The sequence below is a fragment of the Aquila chrysaetos genome, chromosome 12 (genome assembly GCF_900496995.4).
Source record: "Aquila chrysaetos chrysaetos chromosome 12, bAquChr1.4, whole genome shotgun sequence".
NCBI classification, from domain to species: domain Eukaryota; kingdom Metazoa; phylum Chordata; class Aves; order Accipitriformes; family Accipitridae; genus Aquila; species Aquila chrysaetos.
In genome coordinates this window covers 31,005,286-31,024,301 of record NC_044015.1, presented here as the reverse complement: position 1 = coordinate 31,024,301, position 19,016 = coordinate 31,005,286, and the positions used below count along the sequence as shown (strand labels likewise).

The 19,016-nt window shown below is 42.6% G+C and overlaps 1 protein-coding gene across 5 annotated transcripts in view; it reads right to left on the bottom strand.

Annotated features, from left to right (window-relative positions):
- Positions 1 to 19,016, bottom strand: part of ST3GAL3 (ST3 beta-galactoside alpha-2,3-sialyltransferase 3) — a 198,013-nt gene that overhangs the window by 55,754 nt on the left and 123,243 nt on the right. For all 5 annotated transcript variants that reach the window (XM_041127515.1, XM_041127516.1, XM_041127517.1 and 2 more), the window contains one exon: positions 7,552 to 7,615. In XM_041127515.1, coding sequence (XP_040983449.1) covers positions 7,552 to 7,615 — 64 coding nt within the window. The remainder of the gene's footprint in view (positions 1 to 7,551; positions 7,616 to 19,016) is intronic.

Here is a 19,016-nt window from a genome sequence, read left to right as displayed (position 1 = left end):
AACTCTCTGCAACAGATGTTAAAAAGTGATTTCGTTTTGAAGACAGAGAGAGGACTTCTTTCCAGCCATCTAATCCCAAACGCAGCTGGCTCTTCTGGCAATGCGCCTCCAACTCTGGTAGTTCACTGAAGGAATACGTGTCTGCAGAGCCCTTTTCGGAAAGGTTCCAAGGCAATCAGTTGTTTGGAGGAGATCTGCGGGCTAGGCGGCCTTCCTAGTCCCAGGCACAGTCAACTGGTCTCTTCTAGGCTGTCCTTGCTGTGATCAGTCTAAAGAGCCAGCATGAGGAAAGCTCTAATTATGTGGGGTCTTTCTTTGCAGAGCAGGGCTGGAGCGTGCTTAAAGACTCAGCTAAACCACTGAGGGTTACCCCGCTGACAGACCCATTAGCTGGACATATGTGGAGAATTAACAGCACCAAGAAACGCTCAGGAACAGCTTTCCCAGCCCAGATAAAGTTTCACTGCAGATCCCAGCTTTTCCAAAAGCAAAAACCTCCTCAAGAAGATGGACATATTAGCCGAGTGCTCATGTCCCTAAGGGCCGAAGAAGTGTGGATGTTTGTGATAATCAAATCACAATAGAGTAAGAACTTTATAGACAACAGCACAGAAAAAAACCACAGTTCTGGCGACAAGGAGAAAGCAGAGGCAAGATCTGGTTCAGGCAGTATATTGTGTCAAGGAGGGAAGGGAAAGAGTCAGCCCCAAGTACACCAACCGAGTGACAAAGATGTTAACAGCTCTGTTAAAACCTTTACAGAAAAGGTGCTGCATGAGGGAAAAAAGACGTAGTTCGGTTCTGGCCAAGTGAAATTTCAGATGAAAATATGCTCTTTTGATGATTATAAGAAAGTTTGAACTCCTAAACAACAGACTGCTGGGTGAAATACTGCAATTTCTCTACCTAGTTGTCTCTGAGCCATGACGTTTCTTAATTTTATATTGTGAAGAACGCTACCGTGCTGAAATCCAAAGGCTGCAAGCTATAGACACTCCCCTCTATCCCTTTCCCACTTACTGTTAGGATGCTAGCTCTTACCAATTTTGAATACAGATGTGTTTGTTTCAGCCTCAAACCACTTAATTGCATTCTTCGCTTTTCTGCTAAATTAAAGCACCATCTACTGTCAGCAGTCCCTTCCACATCTGCCTGTGATCCACTTACTGACAAACCACCGTGTGTAAACATCTGCCTCTACATGGATAATCAGTCATAGGTCAGACTGGTGAGCATGAGCCGCTACACATGAGATAAAAGAACCAGTTCCACCAGCCAAAGCTGTTCCAGCAGCCTCTCTTCGTGGCCCTGTTCCTGCACAGTACTTGTAGACTGATCAAAGCCCATTCTTAATTTTCTCTTGTCCATACAAACCGGAGTGAGCTCATCACATCTCTTACGGTATGGCAGCTCTCCTAGATCCTGAGTCACATTTGCAGTACCTCTCTGAACCGTTTTCAACTTCTCCCCAGATCTCCGAAGTGCTGACTCTGGAAGACCAGCATGCGGAGCTCACGCTGCTCAAAGCAGGGTCCCTTTTACACAGAGATTTTATGTACATGATTCCAATGCTCTTTTTATAGTCATTGGTTTGCAGAATACAATCCTCATCTTGTAAGCACAATCTGCACTGTCACCTCTGAGATGTCTGACTTCTGATTAGGCTCCAGTAAAGAACTGTTCAGAGAAGGGCCCAACGAAAAGGTCTAGACTGACCTGGCCCTCCTACTCCTTACTCCCCTAGTCTTTGGCTCTAGCAAATTTTCCTAGTGTAATTTTACATTTCCTCCAGATTGGTTTTAACCACTGCAAACACCTGCCAGTAGGATTACACTAGAAGTGTCACTAAAGGATTAATTCTCAACCCTGACAGTAACTTTTCAAAGCTGTGTGACATATCCCATTCCTAAAAAGGATATGTCTGCAACAGCGTTGTGTAGAACCAGAATATAATGGAACAAGACAAATAACTAATGCCTATCTTTAACAGGTTACCTTTATCAATCAAGCTTCTAGTTCATCTAAAAAATACATCCACTACATGACAAGATTTCATTTCCACAAACCCCATGATAACTCCCATCAATTAGGCTGCCATCCTAGCTCTGTCCCAGATCTAACTTTCCAGGATTTTTCCTGCAAAACCGAGCTAATCAACTTACAGCCACCTCTGTCATCTCCCATATTTCCCCAGGAATGGCACAACATTTGCTGTTCTAACCAACATTCCAAGAAGGGTTAAAAAGCAACCAGTAATAACAAAAAGAATTCTTGATTTAACTACAAAAAGAATTCTTTATTTAACTCTATAAATACTCTTCAGTGCTTACTGATTTAAAAAGACATATAATTGTCTTTTAAAATCCTCATAGCTACTAATAAAAATACACAAAGTATTTCATTGTTGCTGTAAAATGGGACAACATCGTTCTATCTTTACCCCCCAAAATGAAACAAACACTTAACTGAATGGTTCTGCCTTTACTCATCATAACTGATAGGTTAATCACCTTTACCCAGCTTCATGTCTGAACCATTCTTATATTCTCGTGGTCTTGACGTATTTAAATGCATCTTCCTTTTTCCTTAAGTCCGCAGATAAGATTTTTCACTAGTATCTTTCTGACACTAAGTCTAATCTTTCATCTTCTAGAAGCTTTTTCTTAAATTTTTTTCAAAAGTACTCTGCCCACTCTCAACACAAAGCTGGAAGTTTCTGTTGCACACTCAGAAGGCAGTATTCAGGTGCAGATTGCTTTCTTCAGGTGTACGTGATGAAGATATGGCAAGTCTTGGACCTTGCCTGGGTTCTGCACATCAGGCATGTACATCAAGTCTGGGCAGCCAGGACTCTTTTAATCAAGACAGGCAGAAAAGTGATCTCGCTTGGTCTCACCAGCTTTGGCAATCACACTGTGGAACAGTGAGAAGACTGCAGGGCCACCCTGATGGCACTGTGAAAGGGAAGCATTCGGGAAGGACGTCAGGCACCTGACCTCACATCCCAACCAGAAGTTGGGATGCTTGGCACCAGCATAGCTGGGCTTCTTCGCAGCCAGCACTGACTGATGGTGCCTGAGCATGGGAAACCTGCAAAGTCACTGCTGGCTCCAGGCAAGTTTCTGGCTGAAGAAACACGCCATGCAAGCAGCATCAGTTACAGCTCAATTGTTCCTCCACAAAGAAGTGTGCAAACACCTTTTGGTTTGTTTACATAGTATGTCAAAGCTGTATTTCTTTTCCAGAAGAGCTCAAGGACTGAACACAACAGACTGAGCCCAGGTTCCAGTTTGCTACCAGGGTGGTATGAAGGAGGGTCACGGACTTTCCACACCAGACAGACTTTCCCTAAAGCCCTAAGTTGGGAGCTGCAGCCAGATGTACAGCCTCTTGACACAGATGCTCAGAGGTTGAGTTCATCTACAGCAAAACTGGGATTCACACAGATCTTCTTGAACAATATAGCACTGTAAACATATGTATGCATTGTAGCAATTGCTACTTCCTCTTCCTCTCTTATCAAAGCGCTTTAGGGATTTGTCAGGGGAGAAAAACCACAAAGCCTTCCTTTACGCAACTTTGGAACTAAAGGCTTTGAGGAAAGATATAACAGAATAATTAAAAAATACATCTTTAGGGTAACTGGTGCTTAGGGAGGCTTAGCATATTCCGGTTTGATCTGGCTGATGCTACTTAAACTGGTACTATCAACCTCAGCCAGAGGGACACACCCATCTCTCCTGCTCTATCAAATTCCTTCCTCACTTGTTAGTTTATATACTGCATTAGTAAAGACTGTGTTAGTTATAAGTTCAAACTCTCGGGTTCCCTTCATTACTACCTGGAAGCAATACAAAAGGATCAGTCAGGTTTTTATATTTATGTCTTTTCATAGGAAATTTACAGGGCATTACCGCAGAGATTTAGCCCCAAAATCCACTGAAGTCCAGCCAGCAGAAGAGCCACGGAACTAGAAACCAAGCCCTAATCGATTTGCAGAATGAGGGGCAGGCCACTGGAGGAGCCACTAAAGCAAGCAGTGAAAATGTCAGTGATGTAAATGGGCCTGGAAAAGCCAACAGAGGGCAAGAGAACTCTGAAGTGTCAAAGACAAGGCCCACCACCATCTGCGTTAGGGAGAAAGACATGCCAGCTCTGAAGGAAGAGGACACTGCTTCTAGAGAAAGTCCCCTGGATCTCCCATCTTTTCCAGAAAAGCTCAGACCTGTGTTGCAACTGCCCTCACAAACACAACTGCAGCTTTACCTACCTCCTGCCCTGGAGCAGGAGCAGGTTACTATAAGCAGTTCAACAAAAAGGTGCCATAATAAGGAGTCACGAAGAAAACTAAGAAAGCATGGCACCACTTACACTATGTTACAGGTGTGAACTACAGCATTTGTTCACATGCCCTCCAGCTGCTGCTAGTTATTAACACAACTGTACTCACAATGGAGGGATTAGTTGAAGCGAGTTGGCAAAGCTGCTTTGGGATGATGAAAGGTGTACGCGTACCCGGAAGGATCGAGTTTGCCTCATTTCAGCACCACTTTGGTACATTGTTTCAGGAAAGGTGCATCAGGATGCCCTTTTGGCACAGGGATAATCAAACAAACAAGTTCATTTCCAGGGCTATGGGAGACAAGGGAAGGTAACATCTCAAGGGACAGCTTTGTGAAGGAGGACAGAAATGGAGAAGCTTGGGTGGGGAGAAGACCAAAGGCTTGGTGTAGATCCCTCACCATACAACTGTAATCCCCTCTTTCCTTCCTATGCTCTCACCTCACCTCTCCTGCCTCTCCCACCCTTCCCCCGGGAAAGCTGCGTTCAGCGCATGGTTACGTGAACACTTGCTTCAGTCGGCCTCGCAGCACTCGCCCTCCCCACCCATCCCCAACCCTCTGCCTCCAGTGCTGCCGTTGCAGCGCCGGGCCAGTGCAGCTCCTCAGTGGGAGGGGAGCTCTGTAAATGAGGTCACTGCAATGACCCGGGTTAAGAGAAAAACTTTTAAACTGGAATCACTTCAGTGACCCACTTTAAAGTCCTTCTTCAAACAATAGCAGCAGCCCAAGGAGAAGGTAGGGAGCTACAGTCCGAGAGCAGGCAGCAGCAAACACAGCTCCCTGGACTGGCTTTGCCAACAGAGAAAATGTTGGTGCAGCTCCACCCCGAAGAGAAGGTGAACCTGGAGCGTCTGCTAGAATCAGCCCACTAGACTTCTGAGAGCCTACAAGTGGAAGGGTTTGCAAGACCTCCTAAGTCTGACCCCTTGTACCTCACAGACTTTAGCTGTGTCTCTTATCTCTTTCACAATAACGCGTTTTTTCAGCCCTTAATCATAGAATCATAGAATGGTTTGGGTTGGAAGGGACCTTTAAAGGCCCTGCTCCCAGCACACTGGAGCTGCCACAGAGAGGAACTGTTGGGCTCTGCTTTGAGCTTGAAACAAGATGAGAAAGTAGCTAACCTTCCCTCATCAGTCTGCTCCATCAGCTCTTCTGGAATCCAAAATGGCAGATACCCATTGCTGCCAGCACTGTAATTCACTGACAATCACGGCTGAAGAACACTTCTGGATGCATACCCAAGTCTTAATCCATGCCCTACTCACCAAGCAGGTTTCCAAGAGCAGCACTGTGGTAGCCTTAACACCTCCTACGGTACCCAAGCGCACTTTCGTAATAACCCCTCTGTTGCAACTCCATCCACCTACTGCTTTAGGGTCTCACTTTGCAGCTTGCTATCCCAAGCCTTTCTTGTCCCTTTCTCCCACATCAGCTTTGATTTTTATCTTTCCTAAGACCTGCTCACTTGGAAGGGCTCTGGGAGGTATTTGACTGTGAGGCATATGTACTACACAACCAATATTGACTGCTTTGCATTTATCACAAAAATTCCCAAGAAAACAGTACTCCCCCCAAATATCTGTGTGTTTTTAAGCATGCATACCACCAAACCTTGTTACTGCAATACTGCAGAAATACATTTCTAGCGTGTTCCTTAGGTCTCATTCATACTTGATATCTCAGGGACTTTGCATATGTTTCACGAAGGCTTGAGCGTTAGGCCTTTCCTAACTCTGCACCAAACCCACTATAAAGAATGTAAAACCAAAGCAAGCAGCTCATGCTAGAGTGGCTGTGTTTCACAGCCTCCTGAGAAATGACTTAAAAACCCCGAAACATTCCACTCTGCAAAGAACAGGTGAGCAGCACAGGTCACAATTACATTAACCTTCACTGCAAGAATCTTCCACCTGCCCTCTGTCATTAACTCTAATTTCCCATGAGCAACCTTCTGAAAGAGTCTATATGTGGATTTTTCAACAGATTAAAATCTTAGCTCTCCAACCAGAGCTGAGATAAACCCCAGATGGGTGAGACTCAGTTGTGTGCAAAATCTCTAAGAAGGTCATATGTAAAATGATTTTGCCTTCTGGACATCATTTCTCAAATTAATCCAAACTCTGAAGGCTAACCCTATCTGGCATTGCTGTGAGGCAAGGCAAACTTCAAAGCAACCTAAATTAGCACACAGACTGCAAAAAACTAAGAATCAACTTTCACATAGAGAGTAACTCCCAACTCTAACTACAGCAGGCAAGCTCTACAGTCAACATGAGAGATGTGGAGACTTACAGAAAGGCTGGAAAAGCTTACGAGCTTTGTCATGGAAAAGCAGGCAGAAGGGGAGCTGGGCCAGGAAATAAAACCAATGTGTTTAGAAAGCAGGAACTGTGTTGTTAGCCTGGATTCAAGGAAGTACCACTGCTTGGAAAGAAGTAGTACCAGGACTTTCAAAAGAGATCATGTCCCAGTAAAAAACTCTGACAGCTTCTGAAAGAAACTACCTCTAATCCGGGAGGTGGCACTAAACCAAAACTGCAGGGCAAAGGGAAGGAATGACAGAAAAGCAAGGATAGGAAAGACTAAAGGACTATCACTGGGAAGCTGATTGGAAACATGCCAGTGAGTTTCAGAAGCAACCTCTACAATAGGACTGAAGAATCAAAGGAGCTTCTTCTAAAGGCATCAATTCAAATACCACAGGACCCAGGAGACTCCTATCGCATCCTGGCACAGGCTTGGCCAGCACAATCACACATTCGTGCTTTAAGGGTGAGGTATTAGTGAATGAGGTATTAGTGAAACATTGTTAAAACAAGCCAGTCCCTTCTTTCCCTCAAAGAGTTTCTTGTGATCCTATTGCTTTGTCAGAAAGGCTGAAAGAGAATAATGTGTTTATTGAAAACCTACTATTTACTTATTTGAAAAAGGGGCAAGAGGGTGTATTGTAACACCATATGAAACAAAAGATTAGGAAATAGTCAAGAGGTAAATGCTTTTTTCTACTCATGTTTTACTTAACAGAAGTCTCCAGAGTTTACAGATTTACTGGAAAGAGGACACGGTTTCCAGCTCCTGATCTACCTCCAAAGCACAGCCACATTTACTGGCAATAATTTCTGGCAAAAATATCTAGCAAAATTTATTTAGGACATGTAGAAAATAATCACTTCTACTCCTTCTATTCTAAAAGGTCTCATCTTACCTGTCAAGAACTGGAGTTAGACGGTAATCTTTGGTTGCTGACAGGATGGCTTTGATCAGATTATCTGGGGAGAAAGGAAGAAGACATTAGGAACAAGTTCTCACTTCTAATGGAAATTAAAAACAAAGTGATGTAAAGCATCTGAAGCGGTTACTCGGAGAAACTGAAATAAGGTTCATATTAGGAATAAACACTTTAACTTGCATATCCCCATTTTCTCTAGACAATGACCTTCATGCACTGTCTGCAAAGAGATGTTATGTGCCAAATTCTGATCCAGTGTGCAAATGCCTTGCACAGAGAGAGTGACAGGGAACAAACATAGTACAGTCTAAGGCAGTGGTTTCATACTCACTTCCCTGAGATTGCAGTTTCACAAACACTTCAGACATGAAAAAGCCGGTATCACTGTCAATGCTTGCTTTCAGACAAGCTTTTATGCAGCTGAGCAGCGAACTGGATGCAGGAACAGAACCAGGTTAAAACCAATGCTTTATTTTCCTGGCTTACTTTTAGTTTAGGTTCAGCTCCTCAGTCTGGCTTTCTTCATGGCAGAATCCAATTAAACCATCATAGTTGCTTAAAGAAATGCCCATGGAACCTCAACCTACACTGACACCCAGTGAACGCTGCAACAACTAGATGGTATAAATTACGCAAGCGTAGACACACACACAAATTAAACGTATTAAACTGTAGAAGCACAATGATTACACGTAAATAATTCTATCGACTATGGAAATTTTTGAGTCTGCTTCCTCCTAGATTTTGTCCTTTGTCCCTGGTTTTTCTCCCTCTTTCCCCCATAAAGGTCCAAACTCCTTTACTATGACCCATCCAGGGCCAAAAAGCAGCAATGCTTTGGCTAGTCTGGATTTACAAATGCACCAGTAACTTCAGAATGGCTGTACTGGGTCCGACAAAAAGTCTGTCTGTCTCCAAATCTTGACTCTAACTGTGGCCTTAAGAAGATGCCTAAGAGGAGCATAAGAACAAAACAAACAGACATAATAGTTCCCTGAAATTCTTTTCCACCATTTAATTATTTTCAAATCAGGGATTTCATGTGTCAGGTATAGCTTCTATGTATCTGACAACCACGACCCTCAGTGATTTCTCTTCCATGAGCTCAGAATCCTCCTGGATCCATATGGACTTTCAATCACTTCCCTTTCCTGATTTTAAATATGGATTCCCTGAGCTTCATTTATACTGAAGAAAATTGTGAACCATTAGTCCCCTTCCACTTTCCTTGGGAGACTGTAAATATCTATCATATCCTTCCCTTAAATATATCTGTCAACCAGTCAAAAGGAATAAGTAAGTCTCATTTCTTTACGAAAGATTACAAATGACACAGGAACACTGAGAAGACTGACATCAAGTGATTGTTTACAGTGAACTTAAATAGTTTTCCTGATAGACACTACTTACTGCAATCAGCACAGTTAGGGGAGTCCCTTTCAAGTAAAGAGTTCTATTCTTATTTACTATATCCCTCTGTAGAAACTACAGGACAAGGGTGTGGGACAAACACACAAGCTCAAGGCAGCCCATGTGCCAAACACCTTTGAACCTGACAACAAGCTGGTGAGACACAGAAGGCAGACAAAGGTGATAAACAGAAAACTCTGATGGTTATTTTTAGATTTGGGGAAGTTTTTGACATGGCATTACTGACAGCCCCTGCCAACCATTACAGGCTGGGAACTGTGATTACTTTCAGAAGATCGTATTTTGGAGCAGAGTAAGGAAAGTGGCAATTTGTAGGGTAAAAGCAACTTACTTTGTTAGCAAAATAGTGGTTTTGTTTAATTTTCCTTCATCTGAAGAATTTCTTTTGATGCATTGGCAGCAGCCTCCCTCTCCAACAGGAATGCTATTTCCCTAAGTCTGCTGCAACAGCAGTAGGTTTTTGTGACCTCCAATGGCACCATGCCACAGTCCTCTCCTTGGTGTGTCTCATACGTTGACTTTTACTGGACAGTATATGTTATGTTGGTTGTATTCCCACACTCTCAGAAAAGAGATCAAAGGATTGCATGTCAAGGGCTGCAACCTCCCATCTACCAAGCTTTTCTTATGCCAGGTTTGCTCTACCACCCACAAGTTAACACCCCGCACTACTTGGAGGGCATCCGTTACACTATGTTAAAAAGCACATTAAAGGAATACAGTTGACTAATGCACTCAAATAATTCTGTTTTTCTCATCTTACCAGCTAATTAGTAATGCCTTCATAGTGAATACTCAGGAATGAAACACAACTACTTTAGGACTGGATATGGCAGCATTTGGGATGAGGATGCTCCCCATTCCCATCATCCAGAGAGAAAACAGGAACAAAACAAACAACAATATAGGACATTCAGTACAGATTATGAATGGCCAAATGGGACATATCTCTTCAGCAACCCTCACAGTCCAACAACACATGGCATCCCCGAGGTCTGGAAGTTGCACAAATCACAGTGTTATCTTTCAAAACTGCTGAATGAAGCTCAATACCAGACAAAGTACTTCACTGCCAAGTGTTGATGCACAGCAGGAATGAAGGTGGCACAGATGCCCTCAGTGCCAGTTTGTCTAGCCTAGCACCCTCATCAGAAGCCAGGAGCAGCAGCCACAAGCGCTACGAGGAACAGCTAATTGCCTGGGCAGGGGAGAGGCACTAGATCTTTTTGAATGAGCTGGGACTCTACTAGAAGATGCACGCTACACTGCTGCTCAGGTGGACACTTGCATTTGGCACCTTGCTCACTAGCACCAGGATGGAAGGACAGGACCTCCTTCAGTAGGAGCTTCTGTATCTTCTTGGGGCAAGGTTTGAAGGATGCTGCTGTGGCTGGTCTGCAACCTTCCACAAGACAGTGAAGATACTTACAATAGGGAAGCACTGACTGGATCTTTTACCACAGCTGGGTCAAGGTGGAGGGTCACTTGAAATCACCACTGCAAAGACTACTATCACAGATAGCAACCTGCAGGACACAAAGCAGTGTTCATCTCCAGACTACGACTAAAGAAAATCAGGCACCAGGAAAGCAGGTGCATTATGTAAAGTTAATTGATGGAGCATGCTTTCTTCAGGGTAAGTGAGAAATTGAAAGGGTGATGAGCACAGTCTGCCTTATATACCTATGTACTGAGTGAAAATAATGGATGCAAGTACATGTTACAAATGCTACAAAGAAAAATTCCTTCCTGTTTCAAGTAACAGGATTTGTGCACAGCCACTGGATAAATACTTATCTGGCAGGGACTAAAAGCAAGTTTTTCAAGGATAAAATAAAGGCCAAAGTCTTCAAGACCCAAGCCACTGAGACTGCACCAGTGTATGCACAACATGATTGGTACCCCCATGATCTAGGCAATAACTAACATGATCTATCTTCATGCAGTAGCTTCTGGGCAAATTCACAAAAACTGTTCTACAGAACAGTGGCAGAAAGGCTACCAAACCAGTTTTGACGTTGTACACACTGATGCTAAGCTTCCGAACAACTTATACTAAACCATTACCTGATTTAGTAGCAAATCTGATCAGCAGCAGATCTGGTATGCTGCACCTCGGCCACTGAACCCCTCCATTGGGGTGGGACAGCAGTGGGAACAGTCGGCACCCAGGGCAGCAAGTTTCTCTGGAGTAGGCATATTCTTAAGGGAGAGGGATAGAGCTCGTGATTTGGACCTACTTATATTGAACACAGCAAAGAACAAAGAACAGAGCATCTCAAGATCAGTGTTTCAGGGGAGCACATTTTGTTCCTGGTAACTCAGCTTTTCTCCATTCATCCATCGATTTTATTTTCTGGGTTTTTTTGGTTTTTTTTTTTTTTTTTTTTCATAAAGCACCAGCTGCATACAGCCCTTGCTTTAACATGAACCCATGCTTAAAAGAAAGATTGTTTTATTAGGGTAACAGCTATGCAAACAATTTGTTTTGATTTTTTTCCCCCCAGACAGTTTACCCAGGTTGCAAAGAAACCATGGCATGGATGCAGACACAATGCTAGCCCAGGCACAACTTCTCTCTTGCTCAGTGAGAGGAACAGACACAGTGGTGGGTGTGCTCTGCCTTGTGTATCTGTGCACCAAGGAGGGGCCAGGAGGGGCCCGAGTATACATGTTCTGAGTACTACAAAGGAAAAAATCCTTCCTGTTACAAGCAACAGGTATGCATACACTCACCTCTTGCTTCCAGGGCCCAGGCACACAGCCAGCTCAGGTGTAACAGAATTCATTAGCTCAGACACATCCCCATTCAAACAGGTCTCTAATTCTGTGAGGGCCATTTCCAGTCTGGAAAAGTTTCAGCTACTTTTGTTCAGTGCAGAACCCCAGCAAATCAGCCCAGCAGACATGTCTCGGCACCATATGCCCAGAAACGTGAACTATAGAGACCATGTTGCAGAGACCTGCAGGGCTCCATGGAAGGTCAGCTCAGACCAAGCAGAACTTATTACCTGCCATTCACTGCTGGCACAGTGGCAGCTCCCGCAGATTCAGCAGCTCTATGTCATGTTTACCCCGGACAAGGAGAGCTGGCAGCACTGTACCATGGCTACCTTGCACTCTCCATGGGATCCTGAGCAGGGGATACTGAGCAGGCAGGAACAGAACAGCTCAGGCAAAACCATGCACTTCTTCCCTGTCACTCTCCTCCCCTAACCAGTATGGATAAAAGGTGAATTGTTTTTTGAGAAGCAATTAATCTTTGCTCTCTTCCCAGCTGCCGAACAGGCAGCCCAGCAGGTGGTAATTAGCTGCATGTTGTGTGACATACAAACTTCCCACTGGAAACTGAATTCAAACACCAAACTCATCTGATGCAGATGATCCAACAGCCATCCAGTGGCCAGAGTTTTGGTAACCGCTTGAAGGCTGCGTAAACCCAACAGCAATATCGCTTCATGTGTACTGTTGCTCCTATTCATCCTCACAAGATTCAAGGCAGTCGTTCTCAATAATAAATCCTTCCTCAAGGATGCTGATGTTTAAACGGCAATGGCAGTGCCATCATCCTTAAGGCTACAGATGTGTGCCACTCCCAGGACAGCTAACATCTCTGCAGCAGCTCACTGGCAGCCCATTTTTTATTTCTGTTAGCTCCAATAGTTCATGTCAGAAAGAGCAAATTACAATGCAGTGGTTCTGCTTACCTGAACCCATCTGTATGGTAGGCATAAGAATATAGTGTACATACATATGTTATATACAGGGAGGAACGTTTGTGCTGTTTAATTCTAGCTGAAGTATTAAGCAAGTGAACTTTTATTCCAACAGTAAACATGTGGCTTTTACACAGCTCCTTCAAGTCGAAGGCTATAAGGTGATACATATACACACATATATGCATATTCCTGAATTTACCCTCTCAGGTCCTCCACCTGTTCTCCTAATTTCTGAAAGCAGGAAATGCCTTCGTACTCTGAGAGAATCAAACTTACCGAAGGTCACAAGGCAAGTAAGTGACACAACTAGGAACAGAATAAAGCCTTTGACTCCTAGATAAGGAGCCCTCTGCAAAGGCTTTCATCTTCAGTTAGCGCTCTGGCTTACATGTTCTTCACATGGGTCTGCTACCATCCTTTAATGATAAATTAATGGAAATGAACACCAATATCCTGCATTTTCACCCTCACTTTCTCCCATTATTAAATAATGAACACATCACCAGGGCAAGCAATCTACTGCAGTCTTCTGCAGCCATAGTTTGTTTATTGTATTTTTTTCTTGTCATGGAGAAATTAGATTACTGGGGAGAGTGGGAGATTATTTAACCCATTCATCTATCAACCACTATGCACACACTATTACTATACAAACAAAGCAAGAAGCCTCTGCACATTTTCCTCCCATCTAGAGGAGTTGTTGACTACATTTATCTAAGAATCCTGAGTTATCGTGACATATTCTATCAGCTTTGCCTTATAACATCAGAAGATTCAAAAGCAGCTCAGGACTGCATGATTTCTCTGAACGCAAGTACATCCTGACTTCAGGTTGACCCTGAAATTTTCAGACATTTGGAAAAACTAAAAGTAAATAGTTAGAAATTAGGCGGGCAGTGACCACACAGTGAGAACCAGCCTAAGCCTCAATCCTAGCTTTTTTCTCTGTTATTTATGTGGAGGAGTGGAGACCTTAACTGTAAATGTCAACAACACTTAACATTGTTGTTTCTAATGCATAAGCTTCTCGCTTGTATCATTAAAAAAAAGATGGGAGACCTTTCCACTCCACAGGGCTTACTGCAAGCATCTCACAGGGTCTACCTTCTGCCTGCCTCGAAAGCAGGCAAACTGGGCTGTTCATGCACTCTCAAATGGCCAAGAGAAGAGGCTGTAATTTTTCAAATGGTGCATACCGGCCATCTTCCTCAAAACTTAGCAAGTCTACATGCCCTTATTGCCAGCAGTAGGTATTTGAATATCATGCATTAGGTCAGGGAACAGTGTACTGCTGCAGTTCTTCATGTTTGCCCTGCAAGCCATGGTCAGTGCCCATCTCCACAGGTAGTCACCCAGCTGCCACACCTCTAGCTAGCACTTCTGCAGGACACGGGGCATCAGCTTCAGCTTTTGGGAATACACTGACTAGAGTGAGGTTGATAGACATCCCTGAAGCGTGCCAGTCTCCTCTGCATATGGGTCCCTGTCCCACTATAACAGAATGCCACGTGTGTGTCAGCTTCATGGGGAGAGTAAACTAAACACTATCAATGCTATGGATTAAACAAATCGCAATACTTACAAACAAGCTGTAAGCACAAACCCAGTGCATACTTTTTTTTTTTTTTTTTTTTACACTATCCAAAAGTTCAGCTCTGTATAAAGTTCCTTCTTTGGCATTTTTTTCCTTAAGATCTCACTCCATACGGGAGCTGAGGAGTGATCTTTCACAGATGGATTTGGCACCCTGGTGCCCAGCACAAAGCCATGGACCCAAGTCTTGCCACATATTCTGTCCTCCAGCTCTCTCCCAGAAACACCATGTGCAGCTGTAGACACACAACATTATTTGTATCTTAGTGAAGCTGGGAATCCAGTGAGTACAACAGGTATCAAAATGAGTCTGACATTCCCTGCACCACTTCTTTTTATTATTGATCAGCTAACTTTGAGAAGTCTATGCAGGAGAAAGCAGCTACAAAGACTTTCAGAACTTTGAAGCAAATTGCAAACATGTGACCTGGCTCTCAAAGACAGTTAACTACAAATTGCAGGAAATCTGTCCCCAAATCACACCTTGTGTGTAAATGCAAGAGAAGAGGTCATTAGCTGTCCCAGATTCAGGTGGTTTACTTGTGATATACCTTACTAACAACAGGACTGAAAACTGCCACTATTTCCAATATCCCACTGATGATTTTTAATGGTATTAAGACAAGAGGCATATAGTGTGTTGCATAGACGCAAAACACAAAACAAAAGGAAAAAAAAAGAAAGACTGAAGGTACATGGTAACTCCCTAACAATTTTAGGAAAACCAGACATGCGTTAAATGTAAGCTCCAGAAAGCCCTTAAGGTCTTTTTTTATAACAAGATATAAATAAAATACATAACATTTGGACTCTTCATTTACATCGTAGTTTTGGAGCCTTCAGGGATTTTTTTTTTTCAAGCTTTTCTTCACAACCAAGAGTTTGTTTTTTCAGAATACAAGCTTAGTTCCCAACATAATCCCAGGGCTTGGAAAGTTGGAACATTAATTTAAAAAACAATTATGCCAAAAAAATGGGCAACATTTTGCAATAACCATGCATTAACCATTTTGATCCAAACTCAAGTTTGATGCACAGGAAGCAATAAAGCCTGTAGAAACAGGCTAATTCATGCCAAATGGAAACAGTCCTTCAAAGATTCACAATGTGCTGTCCACAGACAAGCGGGAAAACAAATACAATTGTTATAGAGGGCTGTTCTTTCCTTTGTTGCTGCATTTTTGATGCTCCTTCACAGGTGGCCAGGCAATGTCTTCAAGGCCAAAAAACTCAGTAACTACTACGGGGATTTCTAATTCTCCTGACCCTTGCAGAAGCAGTAAGATGTGGCACTTCAAAACAGAAGAGCCAGAGAAGACCCGCGCTTCCTTTTAGGAAGTAAAAGATAGGAATAATGTCCATGTCTCAATTGCACTTCAACACTTCTGGGAAGAACTCCAATATGGAGTCACCCAGTTAACTACAAACTTGGGGTTTGAGATCTCCCTGAGGCACCTTTCCCTTCTCAGTGGGTTGGGAGAAAGACTATTCTTTAAGCACATTCAACAGCAAAGCATCAACTTTTGATTGAAATAAGGTACTGCACTGGAGGGTTGTACTTTCATCAAGAGAGCTCAAGAGTGAGAGCTGATTTAGCTTCAAAATTCACAATACAACTTCCCTTTAGATGCTTTATTCAGCAATGAAAAGCTGATCCTCTACCTCTTCTGAAACTTTTAATTTTTTTCCCTTCAAACCTCTTATTTAATTTCTTGAGGCTATAAAATCAGCTAGATTCCCTGGGGAAACAGCAATATTTTTATAGCTATATTCCCATGTGATAATGGCAACTATTACCAATTTTGGTCAAATGTAAAATTCTAGTGGAAACTAGTTCAGAAATTTGCCTCAAACTTATGAAGAAACAACAATCTTTTGTTAATACCTACTCTGAACAGAACTAACAGCTATACATGCTTGTGTTCTTCCTTTAACAACTAAGCAAGAAGCACACGAAGAAAAAAAAAATGCTCACAGTAGGAAAATCATCTGTACAACAGAGTACAGCTTATAAAATAAGGACAAGGTTGGAGAATTAAAGCAGAAAAGAGACACCTCATTATCAAGCAGACCCAGTCAAATGTAGGGAAGGTGTCTGCATGTGGTAATCCAGCCTCTATAAAGAGCTGGAAGAGTAGGTTGGAAAAGACTTACTTTTCTGATAGTTTTTCTTTGGGTCAGCTGTAAATTTCAATTGTGGTGTCCAAGTGACTATGTTTTCTCAGAGATAAAGTACTGCTCATGCCAAGAAAGTTGATGTGGAAGAAAAAGCTATGCAAGAAGAGAACACACATGAAAAAAAGAAGAGATTTTCTCCCGATAACATTTTGATATGCCAACTTTTGCACGCCTCAAAACTCAACATTTTCACTTAAGATTAATGACCTCTCCCCCATGAGACTAATGAAACCACTAAGCAGCACTGAACCATGGTTCTTCCCAGAAGCACTAACACAAAAGAAAACATCCAAATAAAATGAGTACAAGAACAATTAACCATTGCACAATATATCTATTAGCATTAGTGCTCTGTGCAAAGACTTGATTTCTTTGTCACCAAACATGTCACCAATTCCAGATGCCCTTCTGGTATCAGATGAAAATACGAAGCCTCCTGGCCAGTAGTACATACTATATTTGATAAAACTGTAGCACTTCAAACATGTTCTTAATATTTTCTTATCACCATGGGGGAGAAATTGCTTCCTAGATTCCTGGTGGGAGGCAAATTCTGAGATGGTGACAAGACAGTCACTCCCTAAGAAATAAGTATCACGTTCAAAGACAAACTGATGTAGGGCCAACAAAGCAGCCTCTCTGCTTAAAACAATCTACCAGGAACAAAGGTAGAAGACCTATAATTACTGCTAAGCAATGACACAATTACTGACTAAATGCATGGAAGAGGTATTATATGGATCATGTCTGTTTAGTTTTTTAGTGTATGCTGTGCCATATGTTTTCACTTAAGTTCAAAAAAACTGCAGCAACTCTCCCATCCTCATTACACAGAGAGGATGCCAGATACTAGCTACTCTTTCTTATGAAAGCCTTTTATATTCTTTAAGCCACATGTACTGAGAAATTCTATTAATAGTCAGGTATTTCTCCAGTCTTGTTTGTTGCCCTTCTCCAAATAACTCTTTCCTTTTGCTTTAGCTACAGAGGTAAATTTGGGGAGGAGGCCCTCTGGGATTAATAATCTCACTAACACTATAAACAGTTTTTCCATTGCTTTTTCATTGACAAATTTAACCCTGAAAGCAGTGCATATGCTAGAGGATCTCTGCAACAATATGGATGGTATGTGCATATTCATACCTCTTCAAGTTCCACTGATAGAAGCACTGCTAGAAAAGGGTGCAAATACAAAAGAAGAAATTTCAATTTCAATTAAAAAAAAAATCACCATGTAACTAATTTAAGAGCCTGAGATTGCTGCAGTCTCCTTGCTCTTCACTGAAAAAGCTGCAAGAGCAGCCTTGGTGGGTGCCGGGAAAGAAGAATTCCTACAAGCAAATTAGAACCTCGCAAATGGTGAAATGTGGGAGGCACTCCAACACCCCAGCTAATGACAAAACAATAGCCTGGGACACTGGAGGGTGCTCGGCAGCCTGAGCTGTCCCCCACAGGACATCTTGACATTTGTAGCTTTTAGAGTTCCAACTTCTTGTTACAGTTTGATCTTCTCAACAACTCTTAAAGTTGACTAATTTCATTGTGTTCCTGAATGACATCCCTCGCTTTGGCTATGTACACACTAACAAACAATCAGCAGCAGGGCACGGGCCCACACTGTCCTACACGAGTCCATTCTACTTAAGTGTTAGCACAAGCCCTGATGGTTTTCATCAGGGCCAAAAAATATCCTCCTCTATAATTCTCATGAATTCATGGGGTCACAGGCTAATACAGGCCAGTGACCTTTCTTGATAGGAAGCCTAGATATAGTCACGCTCTTTTTGGGGGGTGCAGGGAGTTAAACTGTTTGAACAATGAGCTCAACTGCCTTCAGGACCACAGGACAAACATTTTATTTATTAATAGAGATGGAGTCACCATTTCCAAGTGCTCACAGCGGCACATTCCTTTTCTAGATTCTGTCAAGTCACATAGTAGAGACAAGCTCAACATGGCACTAACAGTCTCATTTTTTAAAGTAAGTGCAGTCCAATATGACACTGACCTGTTTGACATGGTCATTCTTCATCATTTTGAAAATCTTGATTCAGATTCTGAAAGATAACCTCATACGTTCATAGTCAGCTGCAGAAGTCACTGGGTGAAACCTAGAGCCACTGTTACACAGAAGGCTAAACTACATACTTGTAGTGACCCTTTGTGGTGTCAAAACCTAATATACTTAGACCTCTTCAGAAATATGACATATCTATCATTTTCCCTATTCTCTGCACACAGAGAAAGCTAGAGTTCCCACAAAGGGCTACAGACATCCGTGATGAATGCAGTGACACCTTCTGATCTGACACTGATCTGATGTATTGGCTGCAACACTCCTGGTGGTGCTCAGCTCTGCTTTTGTCCCAGGTCACTGGGGATTAGGATCAAGTAATTAGGATCAATCCTTGGTCCAGATCTTTGGTGAACAGACGCAGAGTCAACAAGTACAACATGTACTAAAACTCTTTACCCATTTAAGACAGTTTAAGAAAAAGGTGCAACCACTACTCATAAACT